The sequence below is a fragment of the Tupaia chinensis genome, unplaced genomic scaffold (assembly GCF_000334495.1).
Source record: "Tupaia chinensis unplaced genomic scaffold, TupChi_1.0 Scaffold000688_1, whole genome shotgun sequence".
In the NCBI taxonomy this organism is placed as follows: Eukaryota; Metazoa; Chordata; class Mammalia; order Scandentia; family Tupaiidae; genus Tupaia; species Tupaia belangeri.
This window is the reverse complement of record NW_006160211.1, coordinates 3,579,514-3,599,907: the sequence shown is the minus strand read 5'-3', so window position 1 is coordinate 3,599,907 and position 20,394 is coordinate 3,579,514. Positions and strand designations below refer to the sequence as shown.

The following is a 20,394-nucleotide window of genomic DNA, read 5'->3' as shown; positions in this document are numbered from 1 at the left end:
CTAGTTGTTCTGTATGATTGAATTAAGTATACATTCTTAGATATAATTAAATACACTCTTAGGTGCAGAAACAGTTCTTTTCTCTGGGTTACCTCATACATTTGAATGAGTGAGCATATAAATCAGAAAAGAAGTAAAATAAACAAATTTTGACCTGGAGAATAGCTGTAATGTTTAATTCTCCTTCTTGTTCCCTCTGCCAAAAAACTTAACAGTTTGATATATACCCTAAACCTTAAATGTAATCTTTTAAAGGTTAATTGTATCAAAGAAGAAACATCAAAATATTGTGGAAAAGGAAAGGACTCGATGAAAGCATATTTGTTCAGGTAAACTATTTTTTTCTTTCTTTTTCTTCTTCTTCTTCTTTTTTTTTTTAAAGAGTGATGGGCAAATATAAAGCTATATTTCCGAAATATTCAAGTACATAAAATATCACTAAGCCTGAATAAAGTTACCTATAGTGGGAATCATATGAAGCTTAGCAAAAAGATCAAGCAATAGATTTGTTACCTAACCTCTCTGCTCTTCACCTTCCTTGTTTATGAAATGAGGAGGATAACACCTGCCTCACAGGGTTCTTTTGAATATCATGTGAGACTCTTACAGAAAACTCCTATTACAAATGCCTGGAGCTTAGCAAATTTAGTGTTCTTAGTGGACATGTTTGGTTCATATTTGAGTGTGACATAAATGGACAATACTTTATTTTTGAAGGATCTGCCGATGCCTGGGTTACCGATTCCTTTGCACTTAAGTTTGCTAATTTTTCAGAAGTTTCTCAGATCCTTTTCTCAAAACCTTGGGATTTGGCCTGACATTGTGGGGAGGGATCTTGTATCAGGGACCTACTGCCAAGGACACTTCTTCCTCTCTCTCCTGTTTGCCTCCTTTCCAGCCCGATTTGGGGAATCTGTGAGTGCATAGTGGGAAGTTGGTAGGAAAAGCCTTACTTGGACTCATATCTTGTCATTTTGCCAGCTCCAGAACCTAAGCTTTTCAAAGTCAATATATGAACTGAGTATATATTCAACAAACATCTGAGAGTTTATTGTTTGCCAGCACTCTAATAGATACATGGACAAGACACAGGCTTTAACCTCAAAGAATTTATAACCTAATGTATTAAATGGACAAATAGCTTGAATTCTAAGGAAATATTTCTGTAATGTGTTTTTAAACTTTTTATAGGGGCAACATACTGCTCAGAGAATTCCCTACTGACACCTTGTTTGATGTGAATGCCATCGTTGCTCACGTTCTCTTGTAAGTACAAGGGAGTGCCCATTCACTTGATTATTGTTACTTATCTATTGATTTCATTTTTGACAATCACAAGCCATTAATATGTTTTAGGGTTTAATATTGTATTTGTAGGCATCAATTTTACAGAAATTACTACTCTGTCTTGCCACATTGAGGATCCAAAATTTGTTTAATGGCAAAGGATAAAAAAATATGCTGATACTTTGTATAAAAGTAGTAAATGATTTAGTAAGACCACATTGTCGTGTAATTGCTTTTGATTCTACTAGTGGAGGAAAGATTTTACCAGATGTCTTAGTTTGTTTGGGCTGCTATAACAAAATACCACAGACTGGGTTGCCTGTAAACAACAGACATTTATTTTTCACAGTTCCTGTGGCTGGGAAGTAAAAGATCAAGGTGCTTAGGGGATTTGGTGTTGGATTAGGTCCCCCGGTTCATAGATAGCCATCTTCTCCTTGTGTCCTCACAGGCATACAAGTATTCTCTGGGGTATCTTTCATAAGGACTCTGTCCTCAAGATCTAATCACCTCTTAATCTCATTACATTGTGAGGATTTCAATGTGAATTTTGAGGGGACATAATCATTCTGACTAAAGCAGATAAATTCATCTTTGTTATTCTCACTAGGATTTTTAAAGTACTTGCTTCATTCTTACCCCAGCCTGCATTCTTTCTCTGGAGTTTGTGGCTCTGTGCTGGCTCAGTAAGTGCAGAAAGAGTTCCGATAGTTCAAGCATATACCTGACTACTGAGTGGGAGAGTGAATTTATCTATTTTTAAGTTTCCAGGATGGAAACTGGAGTGGGTCTATATTGGAAAACTTGATGACAAAGTGGTTTTGAAATAGTCTTGCCTTAGATATGGAGAGGCTGTCAGTGCTGAAGGCCCTGTCATTTGAACCGGTGAGCCTGTGGGCCCTGTCTCATTCAGTCCTGCTGTGGTAGTGTCCTATTCCTAGTGCTATATTAATACTAATTTATAGAGTACAGATCCCACCAGTAGGTTGTTTCCATGTTCATGCTGTGTGCCAGACACTTGTTAGGTGTCGGGGATATAAAACAGAATAGGACATGACTTCTGGGAATTTAGTATTTTGTAGCAGAGACAGATACAGAAACAGAAAGTATATGTGGCAGTGGGCATACATACTTCTACTCTGTATGCAAAGGGTTAACGGAGCCATAGAGAAGGGACTAGTAACTCATGATTAGAATGAAGGTAGATATTTATTAGGAGGACTTCCTGAGGAAGTGACTGTTGGAATAAGTCTTTTTTTGTTGTTGTTGTTGTTGGAATAAGTCTTTAAGGATAAGTGATTGGTGAAGAAGGTAGAGGTGGAGAAAGAGGAGACTGTCCAGCAATGGTAGAGAGGATAGGAATACTTTGGAGAGGGTAGTTTTGCTAGAGTATAAAATGTGAAGCAAGAGATGAGAATAGAGAAGGAGGTATGGGGTCAGATGAAGGGGATCTTTGTTTTTCCTACGTAGAAGTTTAGGTTTTTAGATAGCCATTGAAGAGTCCAGCTCCCTACCAGAATCCTTGTGTGATCTTTCAGGCCTGACTATAGGGCTTTGCTTGGTAGACCCCTCAGATGGAAGGTGCCCTCACCCTGCCAGACTTGGTGCACAGCTTGTACGTTGCAATTTTCTGGAGAAAATTGAGGTCTAAGACTTGGGCCTCTCCCTGACCTAGTCTTTTAGGCCAGCTCATGTACATAGCTATAGCTGTATTCCTAGCCCAGGTGCCTCCATTTTGAAGCCTCCTATCAGAGACTTTGGCTAAGGCATTTTTCAGGTGCTTCTGCTAAGATCTCCTTTATGGGAATCTTCAGTTGAGGCACTTTTCTCTACATTGAGTCCTGATTCCTTTTTTTTCCCCCAAGTCTACCAGGTCATAAAGCGTCAGGGGCCTTTTGTTTGGGGCTCTCTGGAATGGGGCGACTCCTTTTTCTGTACTGCATCTATCAGACCCTTGCCTGTTGCCATTCCACAGGATGTAAAAGACGACATTGTGCAGCTGGTAACTCACCTACTGTCACAGAACGAGAATGAATCTTTTTTTTTTTTTTTTTTCCTTTTTAGAGGTTTTTGCTTTGGGGGGCGTGTGCTCGCTGGAAAGACAGAAAGCGAGAAATCACTGTGGTTGACTACATGGGAGTCCAGTGACATAGCCATTATGCTAACTGCTGGTCCCAAGAATGAGTCTTAATTGTTACTCTTAGGTTGACCCATTGTCCCAATTGACCACCTTAGCAAATGACTACTCAACATTGAGTGGAAGGTGGGTAAGTGATGGGATCAGATTAGTATTTGAGAGAATGTTCTAGTGGATGAGAGACAAATTTATGGCATGTAAGCATACGTAGAAACCAATGTGTGGCTTTTGTATAATGTAGGGAGGTAGACTAGAGATGGCAAAGAGGATTTTCTATATAGTGCTTAGGTGAAATTTGTATTTGGAGATAGTTAATTTGGTAAACAGTCAGCAAAACTAGATATTTGAGTTAATCCTTCATCTTTTTTCCTTCTTTCCCATATCATACTACTTCAGTTTCTTTGTCTGCCTATATAAATCCTGCCAGCATTAAATTTATAAATCATCTTAGGGGAAATTGACACCTTCAGAATGACTCTTCTCTTCCTAAAACTTTTGTTAAAGTTTTCTTATATGTTCTCTAGCAGTGTGTTTGCTTGTTTTTAGAGCAGGTTTAGGTTCACAGTAAAATTAAGATGAAGGTCTAATAATTTCCCATTTATTTCCTGCTACTAGATGTGCATAGATTCCCTCACTCCCATCTGAATGGCATATTTGTTAAAAGGGGTGAACCTACATTGACACATTGCCACAGTCTGTAGTTTATGCTAGGGCTCGCTCTTAGTGATATATGATCTCTGGGTTTGGACAAATGTATAATAACATGCTCAATTTTTATAGTGTATAGAGTATTTTTTAATGAATTATTTTTTTATTTAACCTTATTTATTTATTGATTTATTTTAATTTGGCCATAGAGGGACAGAGGAAGAAAGAGAGAGAGATGGAAAGCAAGAAAGCAAGCCACCAGGTCTGGGATTTGAACTGCGATCGGCCATGTGGGAGTCTAGTGCCCTTAAACACCATGACATCTACAGTCCTCTGTATAGAGTATTTTTACTGCCCTAAAATTCTCTATGCTTCACTGCCTCTTCAACCTTCCCTCTATCCTCACAACCCCTGGAAACCACTGATCTATACACTGTTTCTATAGTTTAGTTTTGTCTTTTCCAAAATATAATCTATTTGAAATCATTTAGTGTGTAACGTTGTCAGATTGGCTTTTTTCACTTCAAAATATGCATTTAAGATTCCGCCATCTTTTCATAGCTTGATAGCTCACTGTTTTGTTGTTTTTTTTTTTTCCCTCTTTGTAGAGAGTGTGTGTACTTGCTAGAGAGAGACAGATAGAGGGAGAGGAAGAAGCATCCCCATGCCCAGTGGGGAGTGGTCAAATTGCAGTCTCTTCTCTTCCATCTCTCCCTCCTGTCGGGGTTTTGGCCATACATGCCCAGGATGTTTCTCAAGTCTCTGGGTCCAGGATTCAAACTGCTCTGTCAGCTATGTGGGATCTGGCTGTTCTGACCACTAGGCCGTGTTGCTGGCCCAATAACTTCTTTTTATTGTGGAATAATATTCTGTTATATAAATGTACCACAATTTATTTATTCATTCATGCACTGAAGGACATTTTGGTTGCTTCCAAGTTTTGGCAATTATGAATAAAGTTGTTATATACATCCATGTGCAGGTTTTTGTGTGGACTTTTTTTTTTTTTTAAATTTGCTAGAGAGACTGGGTGCTTACTGGAGAGCAACACAGAGAGAGAAAGACAGAGAGAGACAGAGAAAAAGCACCCCTCCCTCCATAGGGGTTAGTCATGATCTAGCCCCTTCTCCATTTCTTTTTCTTTTGGGATTTTGGGCACACGTGCGCCTGATGTGTGTGTTTTCTTTTAAGATTTTGACTATAGGGTGCGTGTACTCACTCGAGATACAGAGGGACAGTGAGGGAAAGTGAGAAATACTCTCAGGAGGATGACTGTGCCATAATTCCTTCTCCTCCATTCTCCTGGGATTTTGGGCATGCACATGTGCCCAGCGTGAATTTCTAGCTGTCAGGTCTGGGACTTGAACCACGGTCGCCATGTGGGAGTCCAGCATCTTAATTGCCACACCACTTGCTGCCTCTCTGATGTGTTTTTCAAGCTACTGAGTCTGGGACTTAAACTGCACAGTTGACTATGTGGGATTCAGCAAACCTTAACCACCATACTGCTGGCTAGGCTGGACATGTTTTTAACTCTTTTGGATAAATGCCATAGATTTTAATTGGTGGACTGTATGATAAATATTTTAGTTTTGTAAGAAGCCATAAAACTGTCTTCCAAAGTGACTACCATCTTGCATTTATCCCAGCAGTCATTGAGCATTCTTGTTGTTCCACATTTTCATTGGCATTTAGTATAGTCAATATCCATACTTTGGCCTTTGTAATAGGTGTGTGGTAGTATCTCATTGTTTCAATTGTATTTCTCTGATGACATACAATGTGGAGCTTATTTTCATGTGCTTGTGTACTGTCTGTATACTTTGGTGAGGTATCTATTAATGTCTTTGGCATCTTTTTAAAATTGAGATATTTGTCTTATTATTTAGTTTTAAGAGTTATTTGTATTCTTTTGATAATAGTCACTTATCAGATATGTCCTTTTATTAAAAGTTTATTTATTTATTCCATGAGCAAGTGAGAGACATAGAGACAGCCACCTCAATCAAATCTTGATACAGTGATTCACCCCCAGTCTTTAGCCAGCCTTGGATCATGGGAAAAAGTGTGCCTGGCATATTCTGGGATGTGAAGTTTAAGGGTTAAGCCACCAGGTCCATGGCTCGAACCGACATCTACTATGTGGAAGTCCAGCAACATAACCATTACTCCATCTGCTGGTGCCATACATCCTTATTTCTAAGACACTGTTGGGCTAGCCCTGTAGCTCTGTAGTTCAGGGCTGTGCATTGAAAGCTGGGTTCCACATAGCCAACCTCTTGGCCCTGGAAGCTTGAAAGACTCAAGGCACATGTATGTGTATGTATGCTCAAAATCCTGACAGGCTAGAGAAATAGAGGAAAACAGATTGTGGCATTACCTCGCCCCACTGGCTGATGCTTTCTCTTTCTCTCTCTGGTGAGTGCACGTGTCCTTTGGCCATTAAAAAATACATTATGGGCCCAGCAGTTAGCGTAATGGCTATGTCGCTGGACTCCCACGTAGTCAACCGCGGTTTGCGTTCCGGACCCGGTGGCTTAAAACTCACGCCGGGCGCGTGTGCGTGCGTGCCCAGGATCCCGAGAGGAGAATGGAGGAAAAGGGATTGCGGCGTGACCATCCCCCCTGGGGGGTGATTTCTCGCTTTCTATCTCTCTGTCTCTCTCTGTCTGGCGAGCGCACGCGCCCCATAGCAAAAAAACTCTAAAAAAAAAATACATTGTTATCTGCTAGTAGATCTATACCTAAGAGCTATGTGTACCTATCTCATATAAGAAGTGTATGGTCATATATAAATTCTTCTAAGTTTGCATTTTACTAGGCAGTAGTTAAGTAGGCAAGTCAAAATTACTGGCATTTCCTGTAGTTACAAAATTGATCAACACACATATTAATTATATTAATTTCAACTAACGTGTCAGTTATTTTTGACACAGATCCACTGCTTAGCTGATAATTAAGGAGGAAAAATATTTGTAGTTAATGTTTGTTTTCAAAACATTTGTTCATGAACTGAAAGCTTGCATTTGAGAATGTTTGTGTTGCTTTATTTGGCTTGCATTTTAAAAATGTGTAATCCATGCTGTTATTTCCTTCTCCTAAGCATTTGAATTTGTTCTTTATGTAGAATGTTCTGATTGAGACCAGTGATCCACAATTATACTGGAACTTTGCTTTGCCAACATAAAAGGTCAAGGTTTTTTTTTTTAAATAATTATTTTATTTCATTTATTTTCATCATTATTATCTATTTAATTTGACCAGAGAGAGAAAGGGAAAGTAGGAAAGCAAACCTCCAGGTCCAGAACTTGAACTGTGGTCAGCCATGTAGGGGTCCAGTGCCTTAATCACCACACTATGTGTTGGCCCCAAAAGATCAAGGTTTTAGATAATTTCATGTATTCAGAATATAGAAAAATACAAGTGGGTTTAGTTGGTAACAAGTATAAACTTAGGGTAACCTTTACACTGATTATTTACAAATTTTATAGTTTGGGATCATTATGGACAATTATATAGTGATTTATCATAAGCTATTTAAAATGTTAACAAAACATCCTAGATTATAAATATACTGACTTGGGGGCCAGACAGTGCAGTGGTAAAACGTGGTGCTCTGTGAGGCAATCCTACATGGGAAGGTTCCTAGTTCAAGTCTAGAGGCCTCCTGAATATGCCAGGCATGCACTTGTACATGATCTGGGGCTGATTGAAGGCTGGGGGGTGGATAATGGCATTAAGACCCTGTTGGGCTGTGCCCTCTCTCACTCTCTCTCTCATGAAATAAATAAACTTTTAAAAGTTATACACACACATACCAAATTTTTGGTCTATGAAATCTTTTTCTCATTGATTTTCTGTGATATATTAAGTGAAATAAATCAAGTGGTTAGGGTATATCGTAATACCATTTATGTAGAAAGGGGCTACATAAAGGGTCTGAGTTGTTACCCTACTCATGTCTGTGCATATTACTTAGACACATACATGTACACACACAAACATACACACACACACGTTTTATGAATTAGAGGTCAAATCTCATAGCAGAAACAGCAGAGTAACATGAAGTGCTAGTTCCTCACTTTCAGTTCTCCACAAAGGGATGGAGTGAGTTAGATGCTTATACCTGCCTATACAGTGGGCTTTGAAGAAGAATAACTTCAAAATTATCAATCTCTAGCACATCTATTCTTTGCCTCTTAAGAACGGTGTTATCTTTTCCTGTGGAATATAAGAGCTTATAAAAGTATTACTAATTGGCAAAATAAATATAAGTTCAGAATAAGAACTTGGTTTTATAGTCTAAAAATTCTTCTTCTTTATTTTTTTTAATGCTAGTGGATGTGTGCATGAGTATGAGAGAGAAAATGAGAAAGCGGGTATCGGACAGGGCCTTGTCATGCTGCAGTTCTTTTCCAGTTTTTCATCCCACAGGGTCCTGGGCATGTGTGTGTGCAGCTGGTGTGAAGCCAGTGGGGTCTGTATTCAAATCCCAGGTGGCCATGTGGACTCTAGCTTCCTCTGTGCAGCACCTAACCACTGCATGGTTGTGCCAGCCTTGATTCAAAAGTTATTTACCAGTCAAACTTGTAAAGTGGAATTTTTATTTGTTTTGTTTTTTAATTCTTTGGGCAAAATTTTACTTCATGACCTTTAGATGGGTTTAAGAAGGATAATGCTTAGGAAGGGATAGTAAAGTAACAGCAAATCTTTATTTGTCCACTGGAAAGACCATATATCTAACCAGCTTGAAACAAGTTAAAGGTGTGGTATAGAAGATTGAGGGACCTATTGTATGATCTCAGCATTAGTTTAGAATGTTAGATTAGAAGGTTGTATGATATGTGAAGAAGCCAGGGTTTACTAAGTATTTGAGTCTCCATTTTTTTCCTCCTATCATGTGATCTGAGTAATATATCTTTTTTTTTTTTTCTCCCAAGCCAAACTGTATCCAGCTTTATTAAAGACACTTTTCATAAACAATCATGGTATTTCGGGCAGGACATGGGCAGACAATCGTTAACAGTATTCAACTTTCAAATTCCTTTCTTCAATGGAGTACCAAAATCAGAAAGCCACTATCAAACCCAATGAAGTCTTCATGTGATGCTCTGAAGAGGGAAAGTTTAGAGTGAGGGTTGACATTTCACATTTAGCATGCTGTTTAACAACTTTTTACGAGCCAACCCTGACTTTCGGAAATGAAAATGGCAGAATTATCAACCTGAAGATCCAACAATATAGAAAAGGAACCTCTGCTCTTTTGAAGGATGCCATCTCAATGTCATTGGAAAGTCCAGATTGCCTGACATACTGGTATAACCAATTTTCTGTGGTCAGGTCCCCACAGGTCTCTGGTTAAAGGGAGTTAAGTCTATGCTAAAGACAGAGAGGGAGAAGACATAAAAACAAATGTTAAGTTTTCCACACCACAAGGCATCTGCACCAAGGTCACTGTGTGTGTCAGGAAATCCCTCCTCGTGGGAGCCAAGAGGAAGTCTCTCAACACTAGAAGAGAAAGATGTAGTCCAAATCAATCTAGCTTCGGAGACATTCTATTAGTGACAAATGCCCCTTCCCCAAAAAACAACAATGAAGTGTTCTGTGTGCTAACAGCATAGCTTAAAAAAAAAAAAAAAAAGATAAAACAAAATTCTGTACTTTTAGAAAACTTGATAAAAAATAGTATTTCAAACTGTATAGTCACCAGAAGTACAGTTATCAAAAATGCACACACTTTACTTGGCATCTCCAGCACCTTCAGCTTTCTGTGCCTGGTCTGTTTTGGCATCTCCATTTTCTGCAGGGTTATTCCCATCCTTGCCAGCATCAGCTTTTCCCTTTTTTCCTTTGGGTACCTTCTTTTTTTTTTTTTGGGAGAGGTTTTTCGCTATAGGGCGCATGCGCTCGCCAGACAGACAGAGAGAGACATAGAGACAGAAAGCGAGAAATCACCCCCCAGGGGGGATGGTCACGCCGCATTCTCTTCTCCTCCATTCTCCTCTTGGGATCTTGGGCACATACGCACACGTGCCCGGTGTGAGTTTTTTAAGCCACCGGGTCTAGGACGCGAACCGCGGTCGACTATGTGGGAGTCCAGCGACATAGCCATTATGCTAACTGCTGGTTCCCCCTTTGGGTACCTTCTCTCCCTTCTTTGCAGGGGCCTTTTTAGGCTTGGACTGTGGCTTTGGAGGAGCAAGTTTCACAGACAACCTTGCAGATCTTCTCTGTGGTTCGTCCTTCACCTTGGCTTTATCTCCTTTAGCATCCCCTTCAGCCTTTCTCTTGGGCATGGTGGCGACCACGGCAGGATGTAGGCGCTGGATGCGGAGGATGCAGCAGCTTGCAGGATTTGGTCAGTCTGGGGGTTGCTCTCACCTCTTCTTCTTCACACTGTTCCTTTTTGTTTTTTTCCAGCTTGCTTTAGGGTGTGTGTGTCTGCTGAAGAGAGAGAGAGAGAAAGACAGAGAAATCACCCCTGGAGGGATAGCCTTGCTGCAGCCCCTTCTCCTCCATTCTCCTCTCTGGACTTTAGGCTCACATGCACACACGCCCGGTGCAGTTCTCGTCTCCAGGTCCAGGTCCAGTACTCAAACTATTGGGTTGGCCATGTGGGATTCAGCTTCCTTAACCTTCATGCCATCCACTGACCCCAAATATGTATTTTTGATTGGTAGTTTTCCTCATCTTTATGTTGCAATCTCACGAGATTATTTGGAAGATCAAATAAGGTAACACATGTGAAATTATATTATGGATTTTACCCACTGCTTTACAAATGTTAGAGCAATAGGTAAAATGGATCAACAACTAAAACAAATCTTTCTTTTTAAATATATTAAATGGAGGCCTGCAGGTAGCGTGGTGGTTAAGGGCACTGCACTCCTGCATGGCTGACCACGATTCGAGTCCTGGACCTTGCGGCTTGCTTTCTCACTTTCCTCTCTCTCTCTCTCTTGCTTGCTATCTATCTCTTGTTCTGTCCCCCTCTGGTCAAATTTTTTAAAATAAATAATGTTAGATAAAAGTAATTTAAAAAATATATTAAATGTAGGAAATTTCATTTTATAGATAAGAAATTAAAAGTAAATTCATGTCGGGGACCAGCTATGTCGCTAGACTCCCATGTAGTCGACTACAGTTTGAGCGTGAGTTTTATTGCTTTCTGTCTCTGTTTCATTCTGTCTTTCTGGTGAGTGCACATGCCCTATAGCAAAAACCTCTCAAAAAAAAAAAAAAGTAAATTCATGTGAGGTCATACTGTGACAGTTGGGAACATTTACTAATAATAGGAAGCAGTTGCAAAGAAAGGTCATTCTTTACTTGCTCATTGTTATTCCTAAAAAATTGTCAAATGATGCAAAAAAGGAAAGACTATCCACTAAGAAACAGTGAAATCTCATTAATTCTTCTTTAATATGTGGTACTTGATGTTGTGACAGAATTTTGCCAGAAAATAGGTTTCTTTCCTCTTAATATGCTACTCATGGTAATATAAACTTCAAATACTACCAGAATCACTTTTTAAAAAGAATTATGTATATAATTAATTTTTTTATTACTTACTATTATTTAATTTGCTGTAGGGCATATGCACTTACCAGGGGGAGACAAAAAGAGAAAGAAGGAAAATGAGAAAGCAAGTCACCAGGTCTAGGACTTGAATTGCGGTTGGCCACATGGGAGTCTAGCACCTTAACCATTATGCCACCTGCTAGCCCTACAGGAATCATTTTTCAACTATCGTAGTTTCTGCTACGATTTTATTCATTAGCACATTATTGCAGAGCTTAAGTATTAAGTTTTTAGCTGATGTTGCTGTATAATCTCTGGGGAAAGTTAATTTTAAAGATGCCTTCCTCTAAAACTTCTGAGTTGTACCCGTGCTAGTCCCATCTTTAAAATGCATTGTGCTATTGCTCATTCTTTTATCTGTATCACATTGTTCCTACTTAGTATTGTCATATGGATTCCTATTTGATAGTGATACACTTTTTACTGTAAAAATGTAATAAAAAATTACTTGTCTTGGATTTAATAATTCGCACCTCTATGTTAATTAGTATTAATGGTTATATCTCCAAACTGTGACCTTTTATATATGTACACACACACACACACACACACACACACACACACACAGTGTTTCTATCAGTGTGTGGTCTGGCACGTGCATGCATTAAATGCTAAATAAATATTGGATTGGTGAATGATGAATTGGTAAGCTTCACTTTTTGGTTGTTAAAAACGGGAGCTGTGGGGCCAGCAAGTGGCGTGATGGTTGAGGCACTGGACACTCCCACATAGCCAACCAAAGTTCGTGTCCTGGCCCTGGTGGCTTCCTTTCTCACTTTCCCTCTCTCTCTATCTCTCTATGGTCAAATTAAAATAAATGAATGAATGAATAAAATTATAAAAAAATGTGAGCTGAAATCCTGTGAAGTTATAAATAAGCCCATAAGATTGTTTCTAGTGATAAGCATTTTATAAGAAGTAAACTAGTAGGAAAATATACAATGTATGACAAAGACTAAAAACTGATAGTTTCACATTTCAGAGGTGGTATCTACCTTTTATTTATCTTTTTAAAATGTATTAATTTAGAAAATACTTAATAAAAGACTTTGGGACATTTCATTTTATATATGAATCTGCCTAGTTATCATTTAATTAATTTAGGTGAAAGTCTTTCTCTCTGTCTTGCTCACTATCTCTTTTTCTCTTGGTTTTGGTATTGTAAATGAGAATGTAGCCTTTTTTTATGGGATTTTTTAGAATTTAGATAATGTTTGAAATAGAATATAAAAATGGTCTCTTTCTGCAAAAAGACTTTAAAAGTAGAGGCAGGTATTCTATGGAATACTACAGAGCCATAAAAAACAATAAGACCCTGGCATTTGCTAGGAAGTGGTTAGATATGGAGGATCTAGCTGGGTGAAGCAAGCCAGGATATGAAAAAAAGATATTGTGTGTATCCACTTAATACATACTGACTATCCGCACTCTATGGTAGAGATCAGAATATTGAGGAGCATAAAAGCAGTGAAAATAGTTAGGGGTGCTGAAGACAGTACGGAATGGGCCAGAAGAGGGGAAGAGGATAGAGAAGGATAGCAAGAGAACAAATAGAGAGGCATGACATTAGTGGGACACAAAAATGGTTTATTGCCTGTTGATGATAACATGTATAGTGTTCTCAACCGGACTAGTCTGAGAAGTATTAGAAGTATTTCATGTTGGGTAAATTCTTTTTACAAGCAAAATGATATATAGTGATTGAATGTTCAAAAATATAATGAGAATAATAATAATAACAATCTGGAAAAAATAATGAAAAGCTATTAGATGATGATGATGTGGATAGTAATGTCTTGACTGATATGCAAGGAAAAAAATGTAATACACTGTAAAGATATATGTGATTTAACGTAATTTAAACAAGATTATGAAAATAATAAAATTAAAAAAATTAGCATGAATGAAGGCTGAGCTGTATGCTTGGCATTTTACATATAAGGCATGTGATCTGGCTAGAATACTTTTATATTAACCTACTCTTGACCTTTCAAGGCTTAAAGTAGTATGGTCTCTATAGGAGAAAGAAACAAAGGAAGTGGTAAGAGGCTCAGATATTTTGTACATGTTTCCTTTTCTCTTTATTTCACACGTTAAGTACCTAAAACTATATCAGATGGAGAATTTTGAAGAATTCTTAGTAATTTTTGTTTTGCATAGAAAACATTATTTTTGGACCGCATTGTAGATCTTTGGCTGAATTAAAAAAAAAAAAAGTAAGGGCAGGTAGACTCTATGCCTTTTCTATCAGGCACCCACTCAATTCTTGGCCATATATTATATCTACCTAATGGATATGACAGGAGAGTTTCAGCAAAATCATACCAAAGACAAGGAAGGCCTTTCTCTAACAGGAAGAGCTTCCTAGTCAGACTGGCCCCAGGCTTTGTTGCCCCATTATTAGAAGGAGGAAATCCCAAGAGAGATTTTTTTCTTTTAACCCATTTCTGTTAGGATTGGAGTGAAGAAGTGCAGGCTTGTGGAATGGATCCTTGATATCCTTAGATGTCTTTATATTCTGGAAATTAACATATTAAAGGATATATTAAAGTTAGGAAGCCACTGGGGAAAAATCACAGAGATCATTAGATTATGAATGTCATTAGTTTGAGATATTATTATCTCATGGATAATGACTACGTAACGAGCTTTGGGACATTAGGCAGGATAACCTCGCTAAGCTCTATGACCTTATCTTCAAAATGGGGTTAATGACAGCACTGATCTCAGATGGTTGCCATGAAAATTAAGCAAGGCAGAATGCATTGGCTAAGGATTCTTAGATATCAGCCCTGGAATCTGGATCTGACTGCTTAAGCAGGAAAGTATTTGGAATAGATACAGAAAATCTTGGCCTTGCTGGAAGGGCTAGAGAACTGGACTTTAAGCTTATACAGCTCAGGATTTCAGTCAAAAATTTAAAAAAAAATTTTTTTTAAGCATTTATTTATTTGTTGTGATTGTCAGTTCCAGGACTTGAACCACATTTGGGTCTGTGGGAGTCCAGGACCTCAACCACCATGCCACCTGCCAGGCCATCAGTCAAAATCTTGACACAGAACTAACTAGTCTGGGGAGGGCTGCTGCATTATTACCTGGCATTGGTTGCCACAGCTCTCTTTGCTTTTACTGGGGCTATGATTAACGTTGTCACTAATACCTTTAGAACTGATTGTTATTGACACTGTTTCTTGAAATGATTGTCCACTCTTCCTGGTTTCTTTTTTCACCACTTGCTTCTAATTCAGAATCTCAGGTCAGTGATTCTGGATCATACAGCCATACCTTGTGACAAAAGCCTAGAAAAGCAAGTTTATGATATTATCAGTTAGCTTTTTTTAAAAATTATTTTATTTAACTTTGTTTATTTATTTATTTATTTATTTATTTATTTTAATTTGACTAGAGAGGGACAGAGTAAGAAAGAGAAGGGAAGTGAGAAAGCGTGACTCAAGGTCCAGGACTTAAACTGTAGTTGGCCATGTGGGAGTCCTGCGCCCTCAACCACCAATCACCATGCCACCTACTGACCCCAGGCTTTTTTTGTTTGTTTGCTTTAAATCTTATGATTTGTTATTTATATTCAATCATTGTACTCTTTATAAACACAAAATATTTTTCAAGGAATGCATGGAGTATGTGATAATCAAATCAAGGATATTACCATAAATATAATTTTCAAAAGAGAAGTTTCCAGTCTTGTATCTGATAAGTTTTTTTTTCCTGAAACCCTCCCAGCTGTCCTCTACCATCCATTCCTCTCCCAAACAGTTTTTGTATGCACACTTGCCTTTTCTACAATTATAGCTGTGGATCTTTCAATTTCTGCTGTAGAATGCAAACATTTAGTGTATATTGAGTGAGGATATACAGTGTTTGTCTTTCATAGTCTGGTTTACTTCCCTTAGCATTAAATCTTCTATATTCATCCACTTTATGTCAAATGGTAGGGTCTTGTTTTGCCCTATGTTGGAATAATATTCTATAGTGTGTATGTGTCAATTTTTCAATCTTTTCATCAGTTCTTGGACATTTAGGTTGGCTCCAAGTCTTAGCAATTGTGAATAATGCTGCAATAAATGTGGATGTGTAAGTGTCTTTCTGACTGAGTCTATTCCTGTCCTTTGGGTAAATACCAAAGAATGGGATTATTGAGTTGTATCAGTCAATCTTTATGAGAGAACTTGGATTCTGCCCACCATGAAAACTTAGAAAATTGGGGCTTCCCAGAGCAAAAAAGGAATTCAGAGCTGGGCAGCCCCAAAACTGATTAATTGCCACTACTTACAAAGTGCTCAGTACTGTGCCTGACATGTGGTAAGTGCCCAATAAACATGGGTTTTTATGAATTTATAAGTCTTTATTTTAAAAAAAGGTTGAGGAAGATTTATAGCCCAGATTTGATCTCTAAAGCAAATAGATTGGAGCTCCTACAACAATAAAGGTCAATGGATGAGTGTAATTTTCCAGCCTAGAGTTTACATGGTGGTCCAATTAAGTTTACTAGGTTGACTCTCACAACTGTTTTGAAGTAATTCAAGGTTAATTCTGTACTCACTAGCCAAAATATATAAGTAGTCAGCCCAGATTGCTACTGAGACTTCTAGTCACTTCTTCCACCTGGTTTCCCATTTTTTTGTTTATTTATTTATTTTCGGAAAGATTTTTGCTATAGGGCATGTGTACTTGCTGGAGTGATATAGAGAGAAAGTGAAAAATCACCTCCCCCCTCCCCCAGTGGGGGGATGGCCATGCCACAATCCCTTTTCTTCCATTCTCTTTTCTGGATTTGAGGCACACACATACCCATACCTATGTGAGTTTCAAGCCACTGGATTCAGAACTCGAACTATGGTTGGCTATGTGAGAGTCCAGTGCCTTAACCGCTATACATCTGCTGCCCCCACCCCATCCTCACTTCCCATTTGTAGGTGGTCTATAATTATGTAATTTAGGACGTCTTGGCCTTAACGTCAGAGACCTGGATTGGAATTTTAGCTTCCATTCATTAAACAATTGTTTATCAATTATTTTCAGTGTACAGAGCTGTATTCTAAGTTACTATAGATATGGTGATGTAAGCTCCATGAATCAAGAAGATAACAATCTAATAAGAGAGGTGGGGATAATCAAGTAAATACATAAATAATTACAAGTTTTAATAAGTGCTATGAAGGCATCAAATGGTGAAACGAGAGGAAATGTTACAGGCTAACCAAATAGAACCAACATAGAAGCCTTTGAGGTGATACATTGAGACCAGATGTATGAGATGGAACAAAGGGAATCATTTCCAGCAAGGAGAACCAGATGTGCAGAGCCCCTGAGGTGTGCCTACAGGGTGGTAGACATGAAGAATGGTAGAACAAAATGAGGTCGGAGAGGTGGAAAAGGTCTAGGTCATGTAGAGTTTTATAGGGTGTGAGAAGAAGCCTACAATTTAGACGTGTTAAGGACTCAAATGTATTCAAGGCTGAGAGATTTGTAAGGATTTATTTGGCCGGACTAGGGTGTTAGAAATGCAGCTTAAATATTTTGAGGTGGTTGTGGTTGTGTTGGAGAATGAGTACCATTTCTCACAACTGTCCCTGGGTGACATTCCCCAGGGTAGACAAATGATCTGGAGAGTGATTTTAATTCAGTATTATTAAAATGCTTAGGTTCTTACCACTGATATTTTTTTCAAAAGAGTTAAATTTCTTTTTTAATTAGATTTTTCATTTAATAAAAATATATATTATGTAACTAAATACATGCCAGCTATTTTCCTGCTAATTTTATCTGTTTATTTTAGTGCTCTTCTTTTTAATGAAGTGAAATATGTTACCACCCAGGAAGACCTTCAGAATACAGAAAACTCTCTGAAAGGAAAAGCAGATATTGTATTTTCATATGTACGAGCCATTGGAACGCAAGGTATATATTGACATTTTGCTTTAGTCTTTGCTGTGCCTCCATGTTGAAGTACCTAAAAATAGTGTGTTTTATGACCGCAATCTTAATGTAATACATTTAAAGCTTCCTATTATTTGATAGGTATTGCTGACTGTGTGGTTTTCTTATTTGTTTTGGTATTTGTTATTTGTGACTGGAAAAAAAAATACTTGACAACTTAAACCTGGTTTTGATAGCACCGTTTTGAGCAATATCTAGTTTTGTGGTAAGGAAGTTTATGAACGTTTTATTAACAAATTAATAATAATTAGCAATCGTTACACTTTTAGGACTTTTATTTCTCAGTGGTTATAAATCACAGTAGTGCAAAATGTTTGATGAAATAAAATCTTTTCTGACAACCTCAGTTTTTTTTTTTTTTTGAGAGATTTTCGCTATAGGGCGTGTGCGCTCGCCAGACAGAGAGAGACATTAGAGACAGAAAGCGAGAAATCATCTCCCAGGAGTGATGGTCATGCCGTAATCCCTTCTCCTCCGTTCTCCTCTCAGGATTTTGGGCACGCACACACACGCCCGGCGTGAGTTTTAAGCCACCGGGTCTGGAATGCGAACCATGGTCGACTACGTGGGAGTCCAGCGACATAGCCATTACGCTAACTGCTGGTTCCCACAACCTCAGTTTTTATAATGGGTGCTGACTACTTGGCAATCCACGGAACATAGTATGTTTGTAAAATATACTACTCCATAATCTGTCTGTTTTGTTTACTTTCCAGGGTCACAGGTTGTGTTTTATACAGCCTGTAGTTACCAGTAGAGAAAGAGATGAGCTATAGGGGGCTTACACTGCCATAGCAGAACCAGACGGTCCTGACTTGTCATTTTTTCCTGAAGAATTATTTATTTTAAAATTTTATTTATTAGTATTATAATTTTAATTTGCTATAGGGCACATGTGCTCACCAGAGAGAGAGAGAAAGAGAGAGAGAGAGAGAGAGAGAGAAAGTAAGCCACCAGGTCTGAGACTTGAACCATGATCCAACCATGTTTGGCCATGTGGGAGTCTAGTACTGTAACCACCATGCTACATGCTGCCACCCCCCTCCCCCAATTTGTATGTTTTTGAAATAATTATTTTATTTGTTATTATTTCTTTAATTTGACTAGAGAGAGACAGAGAGGTGAGCTACCAGGTCTGTGACTTGAACCATGGTTGGCCAAGTGGGATACTCGCACCTTAACTACCACGCCACCTGCCACCCCCCTAACTTGCGTTTTACCATCATCAATCTGGCTGCTATATTTGGTATAGATTGGGAGGAGCATGGGCAAATAGGGGAGAAAATTAGGAAGTTATTATAATAATGCAGGCAAGAGATGATGGTAAAGTGGCATGGTATTAGCTATGGAAGTGGCAATAAATCTGAATTTTAGTCACTTTTGGAGGTAGTACTAACTGAATTTGCTGACATGCTGCATGTGGAGTGAGAAAAGCAGAGACTAGGATGGCTTTGGGGTTTTGGCCTAAACTACTCAAAAGGTACAGTTACTAAGAACAAAGGTGGATGAGATAGTTTGGAGAGGATGCTCTAGAATTCACTTTTGACATCATGCTTGTGAGATACCCAGTAGACATCAAATAGAGATCTCAATAGGTAGTTGGATATTATTATACTGCATTTTATGTTGGCAATATACACCAGGGATATAAATTGAGAAATAAAGCTATGGGACCAGAAGAGATCATTAATGATCTCTAAGATGGAAAAGAGAAAAAGACTAAATTCTTCACCATCTACAGATCAGTGAGGTGAGGAGTAACCTTTAAAGACACAGAAGGAAATGGCAATAGGGTGGGAGTGCCCTGTAAGTAAGGTGTATAGAGTAGGAACATCAGTATTATATGATGCTGGCAGGGTAATTGAGCTAAGAACTGCCAGTCAACCATTATGTTTAGTAACATGGAAATTCTTCGTAACCTTGACATATGCAGTTTTTGTAGATTGGTAGGAGTAAAACATTTATTAGGAAGGATATGAGAGAGAATGGGTAGACAGCAACTGGCATCTGTGAAAATAGATGCTCCTTTGAAATGTTTGGCTCTTACAGGAAGGAGGAAATGGGGTTGTGGCTGCAAGAAAAATGGATGAAGAGAATAAATTTAAAAAAAAATTTAAAGTTTACCAAAGGGTATGTGTACTCACCAAAGTTGGGTGAGGGGAGCAAAAAGCACCTTACCCCTCCAAGGGGCAAGTCATGTTATAATACATTCTCTTCCATTTCTTTTTCCTTTTGGGATTTTGGGTATGCATGCACATGCACCTGGTGTATATTTCAGGCTTCTGGGAAGGGACTTAAATCCCACAGTCAGCCATGTGGGATCCAACTCAGATAACCACCAAGAAGCAGGTTGGCCTGAAAATAACTTTTGCAGTATGTGTGCTTAGAGAGAGAGAGAGAGAGAGAGAGAGAGAGAGAGAGAGAGAAAGTGAGAAATCACCACCTATGGATGACCACACTGCAGTATCTTTTCACTGCAACCCATTCTCTTCCATTCTTCCCTTGGGATTTTGGGCAAATATCCACACATGTCTGGTGTGATTTTCAAGCCACTGGGTCTGGGATTCAAACTGTGAAGTCGGCCATGGTGGGATCCAGATGCCTTAACCTCCATACTATCTATTGGCCACCAAGAATAATTTTTTAAGAAGCATATTTTTTTGGTATTGTTTTGTTTTTCATTCAGGATAGATTGTATATATATGTGTGCACATGTGTGTGTGCACCGATGCACACACACACAGAGAAAAACCCCTTCCATAGAACCTGATCACACCGTGATCCTC

The 20,394-nt window shown here is 38.5% G+C and overlaps 1 protein-coding gene across 3 annotated transcripts in view; it reads left to right on the top strand.

The window, feature by feature from the left end:
- The window catches only part of TXNDC16 (thioredoxin domain containing 16), a 101,686-nt gene that overhangs the window by 12,844 nt on the left and 68,448 nt on the right, over positions 1–20,394 (top strand). For all 3 annotated transcript variants that reach the window (XM_014592439.2, XM_027776633.1, XM_006160541.3), the window contains exons 4-6: positions 256–329; positions 1,192–1,266; positions 17,448–17,569. In XM_014592439.2, coding sequence (XP_014447925.1) covers positions 256–329; positions 1,192–1,266; positions 17,448–17,569 — 271 coding nt within the window. The remainder of the gene's footprint in view (positions 1–255; positions 330–1,191; positions 1,267–17,447; positions 17,570–20,394) is intronic.